Source organism: Typopeltis vanoorti, chromosome 2, assembly GCF_054136105.1.
Source record: "Typopeltis vanoorti isolate ZY-2024b chromosome 2, IOZ_Tvanoo_1.0, whole genome shotgun sequence".
In the NCBI taxonomy this organism is placed as follows: Eukaryota; Metazoa; Arthropoda; class Arachnida; order Uropygi; family Thelyphonidae; genus Typopeltis; species Typopeltis vanoorti.
Genome location: NC_143550.1, coordinates 30,415,034 through 30,430,820, shown reverse-complemented (window position 1 = coordinate 30,430,820; position 15,787 = coordinate 30,415,034). Strand labels below are relative to the sequence as shown.

General features: G+C 36.6%; 1 protein-coding gene across 2 annotated transcripts in view; it reads right to left on the bottom strand.

The window, feature by feature from the left end:
* LOC150108905 (neuronal acetylcholine receptor subunit beta-2-like) overlaps positions 1-15,787 on the bottom strand; it is a 70,028-nt gene that overhangs the window by 16,932 nt on the left and 37,309 nt on the right. For both annotated transcript variants that reach the window (XM_090410866.1, XM_090410875.1), the window contains one exon: positions 8,684-8,809. In XM_090410866.1, coding sequence (XP_090266992.1) covers positions 8,684-8,809 — 126 coding nt within the window. The remainder of the gene's footprint in view (positions 1-8,683; positions 8,810-15,787) is intronic.

Genomic DNA, 15,787 nt, shown 5'->3' with positions numbered 1-15,787 from the left:
GTATACAGAGGATGATGACTTCACATCATTTGATTAGTATTCTATAATTCAGGGTTTCCCAAACTTCTTGCTAAAGTGAAGTCCTAAAGCAAGCAAAATTTTTTTTGCAGAGCCCTCACAACTCAATCTTTAAAATAAATATGAACAAAAGGAAGAAATCAATAAACACTCACCATTTTACAATTTAGTGCTCCATAAATTTAAAAAATTTAAGTTCATTTTAATGACTACATTGCAGTTGTTGTTGTTGTTTTGAGCTGCAGAGTATTTCAAATTCTAGTGTGATGGATGTAACTTGCAGCATCATATCATCGATTCATTAATTTTAAAAAAAAAAGGAATGTTTGTAAACAAGATTTGCAGAGCCCACTTTGGGAAACCCTGCCATAATGCAATCTACTTATCCTTATGGACATGTATAATGCTATGCATTATGGGAAGGACAACTACCCAGGCCTATTTTGACCTTAATCAAGGTCTCATCACTGGAAGCCAGACCTAGAAGTAAATTTTCAATAATATTAACCACCCAAATGGTCACACAGATAAAATATATAAAAAATATAAGCTTCTTATCCATGTTATTACAATAATGCAGTATTCATGTCATTATTAACATGTATACACATCAAGACTGGTTTGGTGGTTAAAACAATAATTATTTATTGTCAAGTATAATATACTTTGCAACCCAGCTGGCAAAAAACTTTTCAGTTCCATGGCAGCAGTCACCAATTGAAGGGAAGGAAATTGGTAAATTTTGGACTTTAGATTTACAGCATTATTATTATTATTACCCCAAAACCTCATGGAGTCAAAGACTCATCTGGGAGGTCCTTTTATCTCACACACACACACACACACACAGTTCATCATACCATGCCTTGAACACATTCAAACTGCTTGCAGACACCACATTCTCAGGCAAGACATTCCAATCATTTACAACTCTGCATGAAAAAAACCTGCCTCTCACTCCTCTACTCGCACCTTCTTTATACAGTTTCCAGGGATGACCTCTGGTTTTCCCCCAATCTCCCACTATTTTCTGTAGAACTTCTCAGGCATTATCCTATAACAACCCCTTACCAACTATCATATCTCTCTATCATAACTCCCCTCTTCCTTCTGTCCACCAGAGTCTGCAAATTGCATCTTCTCAATCTTTCCTCATACTCAACATTCCAGAGGTCAGAAACTATTAGTCAGTCACCTCTGGACCCTTTCCAACATCTCTTTGTCCTTCTGAAAACCAGGTGACCAAATCTGGGCACAATAATCCATGTGTGACTTAATCAAAGCCTTAGACAAAGGAACAAGAATCTCCCTACTTCTACATGTCAGTGTCCTCCTCCTCATTCCCAGAAGCTTTTGTATTGTCTTCACAATTCTGGCTATGCGTCCCTTAAATTTCAGATCCTTATCCACTATCACCCCAAGATCTCTTATTTCTTCCACCTCCAATAATATATCCTCACCAAGCATAAATTCTGCATCCCATCTTTGTTTTCCAAATTTTAAAACCTTACATTGCAACATTGAACTCACATCCCCATTTCCATGCCCAATCACTCAATTTATTCAAGTCTTCTTGCAAGGCCACAACATCTTCACTACTCTTCATGGTTCGTCCCAACTTTGCATCATCTTCAAACAACTGAATATCTCCATCCAAATCTTCACCTATATCATTAATATACAAGTCAAACAGTAATGGCCCTAAAACAGATCCCTGAGGCACTCCGCTAGTGACTTTCCTTTTCCTCGACATCGCTCCCCCATACACAACTTGTTGATACCTATCAGATAGCCAGTCTCTAATCCAATGCACTAATCTAATATCCAACCCCATCTGCTCTAGTTTGACTATCAATTTATCATGAGGTACTCTATCAAAAGCCTTTGTGAAATCTAAGTATATTACTGTGTATCCTTCTCCTCTGTCCAGGGAAGCAGTCACTTTATTGTAATAAGTAAGTAGATTAAGTTTTAAGTAGATTATTAAAACATGACCTCCCTTTAGCAAATCCATGCTGTCCATCAAAGAAAATACCATTGTTGTCAACCCAACTCTGGATCCTAGTTCTCGCAAGCTTCTTAACCTGACACACAAATAGGCCTATAATTTGATGTTTGACTTTGATCACCTCCTTTATGAAGTGGCACAATCTTGCCCTCCTTCCATTCCTTAGGAACTCCACCGAATGCAAGACTCGTATTAAAAAAAAATGTCAAGGCAGCTGTCAACTCCCTGGCACATTCCTTCAGAATACGTGGTGATATATTATCAAGTCCCACAGCCTTATTAACATCTAGTTTACTCAACTCCCCATACACCTCTTGCTCACTTACAGTCAGTCTCTCCTCCCCATCATCTGCTGCTCTCAATCTCTCCATGTAGTCACATTCACAAGACTGAAAGACCTTTATGAACTGCTCATTAAGTATCTCCACCACATATTCTGCAACAGCTCTCTTTATACCATTTTCTCCTATCAATGTCATCCTTCCATAATCACTCTTTCTTTTGCTGGCTATATATTGAAAGAACTTCTTAGGATTCTTTTTGGCTTCATTAGCTAACTGCTGTTCATATCTCTCTTTAGCCACCCTCACCAACCAAGTCACTCTCCTTGCCTGGTCTTTGTAGACCTCATGGAATTGGTTATTTCCACTTCTGTTATGCTGCCTCCACAATGCCCTCTTTCTCTGTATTGCATGTTTAATCTCTTTATTCATCCATCTCACACTTACCTTATTTAACCTTTTCACCCTTGGAATACATTTTGACATTGCATCTACTAGATAGTTCTTGAAAATCCCCCAAGCTGCATTGATCTCTTTTCCAGCTAACTCCTCATTCCATGTTACACCTGCAAGCTGTCTCCTGAGCTCTTCATAATCACCCCCCCCCCCTTGTAGTTCCACATATACCCTTTTCTTACAGAGGTCCTCACACTACTGGCAACCACCCAGGTAATCACCTCATGGTCACTCTCACCAATTTGGTGGATGATTTGATACCTCATTTATAATTACATTCGCTGATGAGATGACCAAATCCAAGACCCTCAATCCTCACGTGCCCTCTGTTACATACTGTCTGAGGTAGTTATCTCTCATAAACTCGAGAAACTCATTTTCTTTACTTCCAGTTGCTATCTCATCATTCCAGTCTATATTGCCATAATTAAAATCGCCCTTTTCTTATTTGCTTGGCTAATTTGATTATACATTTCATTATCACCACCATCCACATTACCTGGTCTATAACAACATCCAACTGAGTATTTGATTCCAATGACCTCTATCTCACACCATACTGCCTCAAAACCACTGGCACTATTTCCCTCTTGCATCTCTACTTTTTATGGACATAACTCTTTCTCTATGATCAATAGCACTCCCCCCTCCCTTTTTACCCCTTCTATCCTCACGAAACACATCATACCCTTCCATCTCTATTCCTGTCAGGATGTCGTCCTCTTCCGACCATGTCTCACTTATTCCAACAATCTTTGGGTGAACAGATGCAATTAATGCAACCATTTCATCTGCCTTGTTTCTTATACTTCTAGCATTTGTATACAAATACAACAGCTCATTTCTAGATCTACAGCTAGTTCCACTGATACCACCCACTCGATGTGATCTCTCCATGCTCGACTGCGGCCATTTCCCTTTCTACTTATTCATTTTAAAACCCTTTTCAATTCCAACTGTTTCCTCTTGATCCTAGGTCATCCCATTCCTTTCCTCTCTACACATGCTCTCACCTCCTCTCGGAGCATCCACCTTTCTCACGCTGTGTACCCCTGTCCACCCTGAGCCTCCCCCTTTCCTTGCTCCTCTTGCACACCCATTCTCTCATTTTCTATAGTCATACCACTCACTTCCTCATTCATAACCACCTCTTCAGTGTCTCCTGTCTTGCTCTTCCACATCACTTCCTGCTTGATCTGATTCATTCTCTCTCACTCTACTCACTTTTCTACCTTCCAGCAGCAGTCTCTCCAAGCGACTCACACTGTAACCACTCAAATGCAGCCCATCGCTCCCATACAGCTCACTTTGTCCCTCAAACTCATTCCACACATTAACAAACTGCACTCCCATCTCCTCACACATTTCAGCCAGCAACATTAAAATCTGATCAGCTTGAGTAACTATTATCTGTTGTTATTTAATTTTTTTTTTAGGTGACTCTTACTCATGAAAGATTCCAGACTTATATGTTAGTATCTAGTGTGAACTAAGATTCAGATTTTCAAGAAACTCTGAACTAGAGACTAAACATGAACTTTTTTAAGCCACTTAGCCAACTGGTGGGCCTGAGTGGTGTCATGACACTGGACAATGAAATTCATTTCCTACCTAAAAACTTTCACAAACAACTAAGGCCAGTATGCAATTTGAACTGAGTTCATAACCTGCTGGTTGCAGTGCAGAAAGGCTATCTGTTAGGCCAAACAGATTGGCACTTTAGTGGATACATATTCTAAACTTTCCAGTGACTTATTGAACTTATATTACACTAATACTTAGATTTAATTCATTCACAGACATCTCAAAACATTGCCACTTGGCCTATGGCAGTTACATATATGTTAAAACTGTAATTTTATATGTGAATCATCTGAAATCTACAAACAAAATTGGATATTTCACCTACTGATGGTGAAATGGCCAATGGAATCATTTCACAAATTGTCCAAACAACCAAAGTACTTCTTATATCAATGGCAACACTCCCATCACACATTAAGAACATGGTTCACTTTAAATCTAGTATTGAAATTCCACTTATTTTTGATTTCCTTGGAAAATGAATGTGTACCCTCTCTGCTGAATTTTCTCCATCTTTCACAGTTCCATTTCAATTCACCATGAACTGTTCTTATTTCATTTGGCATGGTAAAAAATCACAAACAAAAATTTAAATCTCAACAATGACCTTCCACTGGCTATGTGCCATGTAACCCTGACACAGTAAATTATACTTTTGAAGAAGCTATATTTTTATTTAATCCTTTATCCAGATGTAAGCAAACAAAGTTTTGCACTTGAAGTATCTTCACAACTAGACTATTTGTAGAGGGTGGCCCATGAGTCATGGAACATTCCATACAAATGGCTCATCTTTTATGAAGCCAAAAATTTGAAGGCATTTATGTGATGTGGTTTTTTATAACTAATAAAAAAATCTGTTGATGTTAAAAAAAACTTATGCAGTTGCTTCACAAAGATGGGCCCTTTCTACAGCATGTTCTATGACTTGTAGGCCACCCTTTACATACTTAGTCCAATAACTTCTTGTCAGGAGTGTATCAGGGCTAATAGTCCTGACATACTCAATAGGTAGAGGATTTTCATAACTAATGAAAAAAATCTGGTGATGGTAAAAAAACTTATGCAGTTGCTTCACAAAGACTGGTCCTTTCTGTGACATGTTCCATGACTTATGGACCATCCTGGTATATACAGCATTTGATAACTTCTTGACAGGTGTGCATCAGGGCTATGAGCCTTGACTCAGTACTCATAGGTAAAGGCCTAATGCAACTTGAAATAATAGTTTCTTGCTTGGTCTCTAAAGCAAGGCTTCTAGATTATCTAGTTCTCAGCCCATGCATGGTACTAATGGTAATGATAATAGCCATTTGTGGGTGGAATTTATGTTAAAAATAAAAGAGAAGTGGCAGCTTATCTTGGCAGCCTGTTTCATGTCCAAAGTTATGAAAGTATGCAGCCTTTACTGTTTGTTGTCACTGCTTAATACCTATTGATGAACTATAAACACATAACAAAAGCAATTCCACACTTGTTTGTTGGCCTCTAACTTTTTTAAATGTCATAAATTATAAAAATAAAATAGTTTACTGCCTTTTTATTACAAAAGTAGGCAAAGCTCTTTTAGTCTTAAGTAACTTTTAGAAGTGAGTGGACAGCTGGTCTCCACCCTTGTTGACACCAATAGCTGAAGGGTTTTTTTTGTTGTTTTGTTTAACAAATAAATTATTATTACGTGACACTTCCAATGAGTCCAAAGACTCATCGCAGAAAGGCACTCCACTCCACCACACACATCCCACTGTCTCCCCCACCACCCAACTACCATCAACACCATCTACTGCCCATTATCAATGGCACTAATAGACTAGAAATTCTTGTTTTAATTCTATATGCATGCATAAACAAACAAAATTCGTATATGTAGTATCTACATGACTGGACTACTTGCATAAGAGAGGCTGTTGCTTCCCTTCAGTTGCCTTAATATCTCATAATGCAGAGCACACTTCCTTTCAGGCATGAATATTGCTATGCTTTATGGGAAGACTACCCAGACAGGTTTTTTATTATTATTATTTGACACCTCCAGAGAGTCCAAGGACTCATCGAGGGAGGACACCTGCTCTACAACTCCGTCTCCATCATTCAATCACCAACTGACTGCAACTACACTAGCACCATCTACCACCGACCACCACTAGTATTTCCACAGACAATCACAAACATCCATGCCCACGGCAGGATTCGAACCCGCAACCTTTAGCTGGAGAGCAGATACGCTAACCACTCGGCCAACCAGGCTGGCATTTGATTTATATTAATCAAGGCCTCCTCAGTGGAAGCTAGATTGAGGAAGATATTAGGTTAAATCAACACAGGAATCTTATATTTGCCATATACAAATAGAAAAAAAAAAAAGGTGTATCATCATATTTTTAAATTACTCTGGATTGGAGATAGTTGTAGAAGAAAGTTTTTTTTTTCAGATGAGTCTGTGGCTGTTGACAATTTTGGAGCCACTAGGTCAAGAATGAAGTAGACAACTGCTACAATCTCATGATTCTAAAGCCTTAACACTCATTGTTTTCTGAAATTTTGCAAGTTCTGTGATCAGTTTGTCTGAGATCTGGGTTAAAAACCAGAGTTTCTGAAAAACAAAAACCCAGCTTACCTGTTCTAGAGATCAAACTTAGGAACAGGCTGAAAAAAGCCTAGAAAATATTGACAACTGCCTAGTTGATAACTAGAATCAAACCTATATTTGTCTTTCCTCTAGGTGGCTTGCATTGTGGTACTGGAAACATTGTCACAAGACTACATAATTAAATGAGAACTTTAAAAACATCTGAGTGCAAGTAAGAACTCTAGCATACTGAATTTGTGTTGCATCATTTCTTGATGTAATGCAGGTTAAGACATTCAAACTATACTTCCATTTTCAAATTAATGTTACATGCTTTGAGAGTCACGTCAGCCACAAAAGAGCAACTAAGTCACAATAATTTAAAATTGCAGTATTATTTCTGACTAAGTCATGATAAAATATTCCCAGAAAAGCACACTTATTTAAATCCTTATGGAATGAAATATTTTGGATTGCACACTACAAACTAGAATCAGTTAAATTAATTTCAGTTATTAAAAAAGTGTTAAGGATGCGTAAAATGTTAGAAGTTTCACTATTGAAAATCAGACTCATTTGGCTACAGAGAGCTGAAGCAGATAAATATTGCAATTTAATGACCTTATTGTAATTGTACATTAAAGATTCCAAGAAATTATATACTTAGTTTCAATCCTTTAACCAAGGAAGCAAAACAATGTTTTGCATGTGTAAAATGCTATGCATAATGTAAAGGGTCACTACCCAGACCAGTTTCAACCTTTATCGAGGTCTCGCAAGTGGGAACCGGTCTGGGTAGTGACCCTTCCCATTATGCCTAGCATTTTACACTTCCGAAAGGGTGTGTGCTTTCAATTATGAGATACATACGAGGGTGGTCTATAAAGTTCTCGGTCTAACAATGAAGAACGAATTTATAATTGCAAAATTATTTTTATTTTTCAACATAATTTCCATTAAGACTAATACATTTATTCTAGTGATGCTCCAGCACCATTATCCTATCCCTGTAGTGGTTCTCAGTAAGATCTGCAAAATACCCTTCTACAACTGCAAATCACCTCTTGATTCAAAGAAAAACGCTGACAAGCGAAGAAGAGTTTTAGTTTTGGGAAGAGATAGAAGTCAGAGGGAGCCAAATCTGGGGAACAGGATGGATGTTCCAACAATTCATAGTGCAGATCTCTTAATTTTCCCATTGCCAAAACACCTTTGTGGGTAGGTGCATTGTCCTGATGAAGGATGATTTTTTCCTTCTGCAAACTGTGTCTTTTCTCAAGAACGTTTTTGTCTAGTCTGGTTAAAAGATCAGAATAATATTCCCCAGTTATTGTTTTACCCTTTTCAAGATAATTAATAAGCAAAATGCCTTTAGCATCCCAAAACACCGATGATAACTGTATAAAACAAACTACTTGAGAGAATGACTTGCGATTTCACATTGATGCTTATGACAGATGTACCAACTTGGAAAAAAAAAATCTTGCCAATAGTGTTGCCATCTATGGTCAAGGCTGAGAACTTTTCAAACCACCAAAAACATAATGTGAAGGTATTAGCCTCTACATACAAGCAGCTCAGATGTGAATATATTTCACGTGCAAAACATTGTTTTTCTTTCTTTGGTAAAGGATTAAAGCTAAGTATATAATTTCTTGGCATCTTTAATGCACAATAGAACCAAGGTAAAAAAACTTTCACCATCTTATTGTAATTACACGTTAAAATCTGGTATATATAAATTTTCATGAAATTGAATGACCTTACCAATTAATGGAACTTCATTTCCAGCTGGAAGGGCTGTACTTAAATGAAGTAACAAAAGTGCCATCATTAGGAAATTCATACAACCAGCTATGTAACGAGAAGTTTCCCAAGGTTCAATCCAGAAACCTTTACAAATAATAATAATAATTATATATATATATATATATATACAGGGTGTTCGGGATAAATTTGACATATTTATAATTAATTATATTTTTCCGTAAGTTACATGTATTAACACACACTTCTCTTCATTTAAAAGTTTGGACCCTTCTTCATTCATATACAAGATGTCAGAAAGGATGGATAGCTGGAACCCACCTGAATCATGGAAGAGAATAACTTGTATCATGATGATTCGTGCCCGCCATCAAAATAAGGATATTACGACTGCTGCCCAATGCTCCCTGAATACAGTAAAAACAATCAGGCATGAACTAGAGACTTGCAATGGTGACTACGAGGATGTAGCAAGAAGAAAGATCCCTAGCAGACGATCTGATTGCGTTCGTACAGCAGAATTCCTCGCAAATCTGCAGGAACAGGTGTTGAAGAACCCTGGCATTGGAATTCGGGCTTTGTTCGTGGAGTTGCTAACTGTAGTCAAGCCCTGGATAACAAGGGTAGCCAATGGTAGGCCGTATGTATGGCAGCAGGATTCGGCCCCTTGCCACACCTCTGGGAAAAGTCAAAAATGGTTGTCTGAAAATTTCTACGACTTCACCAGTCCAAATGTTTGGCCTCCAAACTCCCCAGACCTTAACCCCATGGATTATTTTGTATGGGGCGCAGTTGAAAAAGACACCAATCGCACTTCCAGTAATACAAAAGCCCAGTTAATGGATAAAATTAAAACAGTTTTTGCGGCCCTTCCCAGGGAGACTGTAGCATCAGCTTGTTCGAGGTTCCGAAGCAGAATTGAAGCTGTGATCGATGCTAATGGTGGTTATTTTGAGTAAATCTTGTTGATAGTATTGTAATTAACTCTGCCTGTAATGTTTTTTTGTCAATTCATTAAATTTAATAGATACAAAGAAGATTTTCTTTTTCCTTACGAAACTGTCAAATTTATCCCGAACACCCTGTGTATTACTTATTTAGACTAAAGTACATATGTTATCTGATCACAAAACTTCTTTGGACTGGACTTGTGGTACTTTTTGATACTATTTATTCTGTTTTTTTATTCATATGGGGTTCCTCCACTGTCCCTTAGGACTGGTTGAGCCCTCCTAGTGAGGGATTAAGTATGTATTTTATGACTGTAGATCTCTGTGTGTTTATGGGTTGGTTTGCCTGTTCTGAGGGTTGAAAAACCCAAGTTTCTGGGTGAAAAAATCCTCTACCTCCATATGAGACAGGCTAACTCACCTTTAGTCGAAACAGACCAGATAAAAATTTCTTACGTCATAGACAGGAATCGAACCCAGGGCTTTGTGTATTCTGACTGAGTTACAAAGGCTCATTTATTCTGTTGAATTGATATGTTTAAATTAAAAAAAAAAAAATCCTACTGACATTGGATCTCAACGTTGTGCATTGTGATTTTCTGAGAAAGTGACTAATGTAAGTTTTTGTGAATAATTATGGTTCCAACATTTTTTATCTTGTCACACAGGAATATGTGTAAATTGAAATCACCATAAGCAAATATGAAATGCATCAACTTCTTAAAAAAAGCTATATATATATATATATAAAGACATTTCCTCCGATAGTAGGTTGCCGGGTGCAGTTTAGAAGCAGCTAACATTATATTTAATAATGATATTGTCACTGCCTGGACTTTTGGATAGAACTCACATTCTCAACAATATTGTCAACAAAGTAGCTGCTTCTGTATTGCAGCCAACTTTTTTTAATACATATTTTTTCAGGATATGCCATATTTTTTAGAAACAGTTGGTAAATGAGTTCACAAATAACTGGCAAAATCAGATGAACAATGTAAGCTGTATAGGAATTAATCTAGATTACTGCAGCATGTGACTACAACAAACAAATAGTATTTTACTCTAGATTAAAACAGTAGGCTACTTTGGCATTTTACTCAAGCAGAATTACTCTAAACTAGCAGACTTCTCCGACATTCTAATTTTTACTTTCTAATCATCCTATTTTCTTTTGACTGCACCAAAATTCTCAGGGTACTTTAAGCAATGTAAAGAGTGACTATATTCAAAATTTTGCTGTAATATGATGAATATGCGATGTGCAGAGATATCTACAGAAGTTACACTTCCCTTCATTTTAATTCCGCTGCACTGAAATTCTAAGGTAACCTTAAGCATTGTAAAAAATAGCTATACTCCATATGGAGCAGCTGTCAAAATTAGTTGAATGATGTAGTCTGTGGAGGTATTCAGGTATTTTCTGAAAGAGTTTTTTTCTCTCTCTCAAAGGACATTAGTTCTTCCATCCTATCCTAATTGAGCTCATGCGTAGACCTACACATTTTACAGTGTTGTTTACGGAGTAACCAACATATTGCGAAATCCTATGCAATAGGTTGGTTAATACTTATTCCTGGAGGTGTCCTATGTCTGTAGAAGCATGTGTTCATGGGCTGGTTTGCCATTTCTGAGGGACGAAAAACCCAAGTTTACAGGTGAAAAAACTCCCTACCTCTGTATGAGACCGGCTAACTCACCTTTAGCCAAAAGAAACCTGGATTCGATTCACGTCACTGACGTGAATCGAACCCAGGTCTTTCCGACCAAAGGGCTTCTGACTGAGCTATGGAGGCTCTAGTTCTTCCAGATGGTAATTGAATTTAATGCTTCACATTTCGAAGGACACTAGAATGAAAGTAGCAAATCAATAATATTCACCTCTAAAGAGAAGATCAGATTTTGAGAGATTAACCCATGTCACATTGTCACTGTTCAAAACAATTATAAATACATAGTCCTTCCTTTCCTTTGAAAGGAAAGGAAATACATAGTCTTTACTTTCAAATTTTCAAATATTGTTATTATTACACAGGCTCCTCCAGGATATAAAGGGAAAAATTCACCAAAAATGCACTACAACAACCACCACCGGCCACATACCATGAGAACATGAGAAGGAACTGAACATTATGTTCCATGACCATGCATTTACTTAGCTTCTGGGAACGATGCCAAGGTCTCAGCCCCCCCCCCCCTCTTCTGCCACGAGCTGCAAATCCTTTTGTCCTATTTGTGTTTCTGTTATAATTCTTGTTTTCAATCTCAAACTTTGAAGATCACATTTCCTCATCTATCTTTACATATGGAATTCCATAAGCCAGATATTTGTTACTCTCTTTTGAATCTTTTTCAGTTGCCTTTTTTTTTTTCCTGGTGACCATATCTGACACAAGTAATCGTTAGTCATTATCAGAGCCTGACAAAATAGAAAAATAACCTCCTCATTCCTACAAGATGGTATGCTCTTCAACTGCAGTTAGCTCATGCGATGACTTAACTGTCGTAGCAATTTACCCCTAGACTTTCCTTCTAATTCTGTCATAGTTTCCCAAGGTCTTCAATTACATTACTTATAACAAATTACCAGTAAAATAATAAGCTGCCTGACTTTGCATATATAAGATGGCTTGGTTGGCTGAATGGTTAATCTAACCACTTTCCATCAAGTGCAGATTCAAATCCTGGCATTGGCATGGATGTTTGCAATTGTCTTTTGATGGAGTATGAATTTCATCAGCCTGTGTGATGCCCCACCCCTGAACTTATTGGAAGCTTGAAATGGCTTGAAAAAAAGTTCCATGTTTGATCTCTAGTGCAGAATATTTGGATTATGTAACATAAATTTAAAAAAAAATAAAAAAGTAATAATTTTTTTTAAAAACTCTTTAGCTCAATCATGTACTTGAAGTTTATAAACTTTCATACATTGAGATTCCAAATAAATCAACCCCCCCCCCCACATCTCATCAAAGAAAAAACAAGTGTTGCATGGTGTGACACTAAAATTCAGGAAAAAATCAAGAATTTCTTGCTGTTTTTTCTTTGTCTTAAAAAAAAGAACAAGGTTAATGTGTCATAAAACATTAAAACCTGTAATTTCCTGTAAAATAAGCATTATGAAGTGACATTTTTTTTACTTATCAAAGCTGTATCATGACACCAGATACATGAGATAAGTGAAACATTACTTTTCATACTCTGGTCCTACATCATGTGTTGTGGGTAAATATAATTATGACTATTATTAAGAGATACCCCAGGAAGACAAGGACTCATCGAGGGCTATATTATCCACAACAGCTGTCATATCTGTTCTTGAAGTCATTTACGCTACTTGCACACACACAACATCCAATGGCAATCCATTCCAATAATGCACCAGTGTATGAGAAAATGTTTAGATTTCATCCCTTCTTGAAGGCATTCTCATCTTCCAGGGATACCTTCATGATCTTTCCTGCACTCCATAAAATGTTAAAATTCCATCTATTGGGATCCTGTTTAACCCTTTCAGAACTTTGTAAGTCTCAATCATAACATCTCTCTTTCTGTTTTTGCTACTGTCTGCCGTCTACAAATTCTCAATCTGTCTTCATAATAGTATTCCACAATTCACACTATCCTTTGAACTCTCTCCACTGTATCAGAATCACTAGGAGACCAGATCTGCAAGCAATAGTTCAAGTGAAGTCTTATCAATACTTTGTAAAGAGGCAAAATGACTTCCTTATCTTTACATGGCAAGGTTCATTTTAGAATGGCAATTAATCCCTGAGTTGTATTTACAATCTTTGCTATACGTTCCTTGAACTTTAACTTCCTATCTACTAAAACTCCAAAATCACCAGCCTGATCAGTTTATTCTAGCATACATTAGATATCTAATCATAATGCCAAAGTACATGACTTTACATTTGCTAACATTGAACTGATTGTTATTTTTACATGACCACAATTTCAGCCTATTCAAATCATACTGGAAGTACTACATATCAGCAGCACTCCTGATTACTCTTCATATCTCTGCATCATCATCAGCATATACCAGTATATTGCATGTTAAATCCTTCCCGATGTCATTCATGTTCAAAGTGAATAACAATGGACTAAGGTCTGGTCTTTGTGGCATACACTGGTTACTAAATCTTGCAGACTCATATACCACTTTTTGATAGCTGGCAGTCAGCCATTCCCTTATTCATGCCAATATTGGTTGAGACAGTTGTAGGTGTCCTCCCGCAATGAGTCTTCGGACTCCTTGGAGATATCAGGAATAATAATAATAATATTTTATAATACAATCCCATATTCTCCAATTTATGCAACAGTCTTTCATGCTTTTTTCTGTCAAAAGTCTTAGCGAAATCCAAATATCATCATCATCATACGTATCAAGGATTTAGGCCTAGTATGGCCTGTTCCGGCCTTAGAAGTCATCGTTGAATCGTTTAAGAGGACGTCCTGGTTTTCTTTTTCCTAATGGCTTGTACTTTAAGGCTTGTTTTGGTAATCTTTCTGTTTTCATTCTTTGAATGTGTTCCATCCATCTATGTTTATATTTTTTAATTTTTTCAATTACTGGTTCTTGGTTTAATTCTTTCATAATATCTTCGTTTCTTTTGTGATCAAATAGGCTATACTTTGCAGCTTTTCTCATAAACTTCATTTCTGCTGTTGTTAATCTTTGTTTGTCTTTTTGCTTTATTGTCCAGATTTCGCTTCCATACATTAAGACCGGTAGGGCTAATGTATTGTATACTTTTAGCCTGGTCTATTTTTGAACTAGGTTTGGTTTAAATATAGAGTTAATTACTCCTGTTATTTTTAAATATTTTGCAATTTTTATGTTTATGTCTTTTTCATTTTCATAAGTGATCATACATCCTAGGTAGTTAAATGAATTCACCTGTTCTAAGATCTTGTTATCTAATACTATTTTAGTTCTTGCTGGATCTTGTCCTTTAAAGGCCATAGTTTTTTATTTTTCCGTTGATATTATCATACCATAATCTTTGGATATCTCATTTAGATTTAAAATAGCTTTCTGTAAGTTATCTTCAGAATTTGTAATTATTATTTGGTCATCTGCAAAGAGGAGAGTGTTTAAGTTAACTGTAGGTGAAAGTTTAATTCCTTGATGTAAATTTTTACTCCATTTTATTATTATTTCATTTAAGTAGATATTAAAAAGAGTTGCTGAGAGGGGACATCCCTGTCGGACCCCTTGGTTTATCTCTCTTGTATATGATAGCTCATGATTTAATCTTATTTGTATTTGATTATTTTCATATATACTTGTGACAGCTTTTAAGATATTATTTGATATTTGTCTTTCTTTTAATATGTTAAATAATATGTTTCTTTTAACTTTGTCAAATGCTTTTTCAAAAATCCAAATATCGTGTATTCATACCCCTCGTCTATCTGAATGGTAACATCATTATAGAATGCGAGCAAGTTGCTCAAACATGACCTTCTTTTAGATAACTCATACTGTTCATTGCAAAACATAGTTTCTCTGTCAACAGTGTTGCATGCACCAGGTTGACAGCTTTTAGTAAAAAAGTTACTCATTAGTTGAACAATTCTTCTGCATCAGTCACCTGCATGCTATTTGCATTCAGTAAAATATGATTTGTTTCATTTAGCAGTTTGCTGATATTTTATAACAATGTTACAGCTTAGTTGGTTAAAAGGAACAGATACACTATGATAATGTTGAATTTTGCTAAAGTAGTTGATAGGATACCACAGGAAATGCTGTTGCATAAACTGGAGAATATAGTCTTTGAATATAAACTCTTAACTATGACTAGTGGATGGTTGACAAACATATCATAAAGTGGTGTATTATTATTATTCGTGATACCTCCAAGGAGTCCGAAGACTCATTGCGGGAGGACACCTACTATACAACCAGGGCTGGCCTTCTCTATAAAGGGGCCTGGGTGCAAGAAACCTTTTGGGACCCTAAAATATTTTTCAAAGGTAAAAATTAAAGGATTCGAAATAAACATATTGTAAAACTTCTTAATGCAAATGATTTTGGCACAGGAAAAAAAAAAACGAAATATAATACGTTTCCGCAAATGTGTACCGACTGTGCCCACTCGATCGTGGGGCCTGGGTGCATTGCGCCCATCGCACTCCC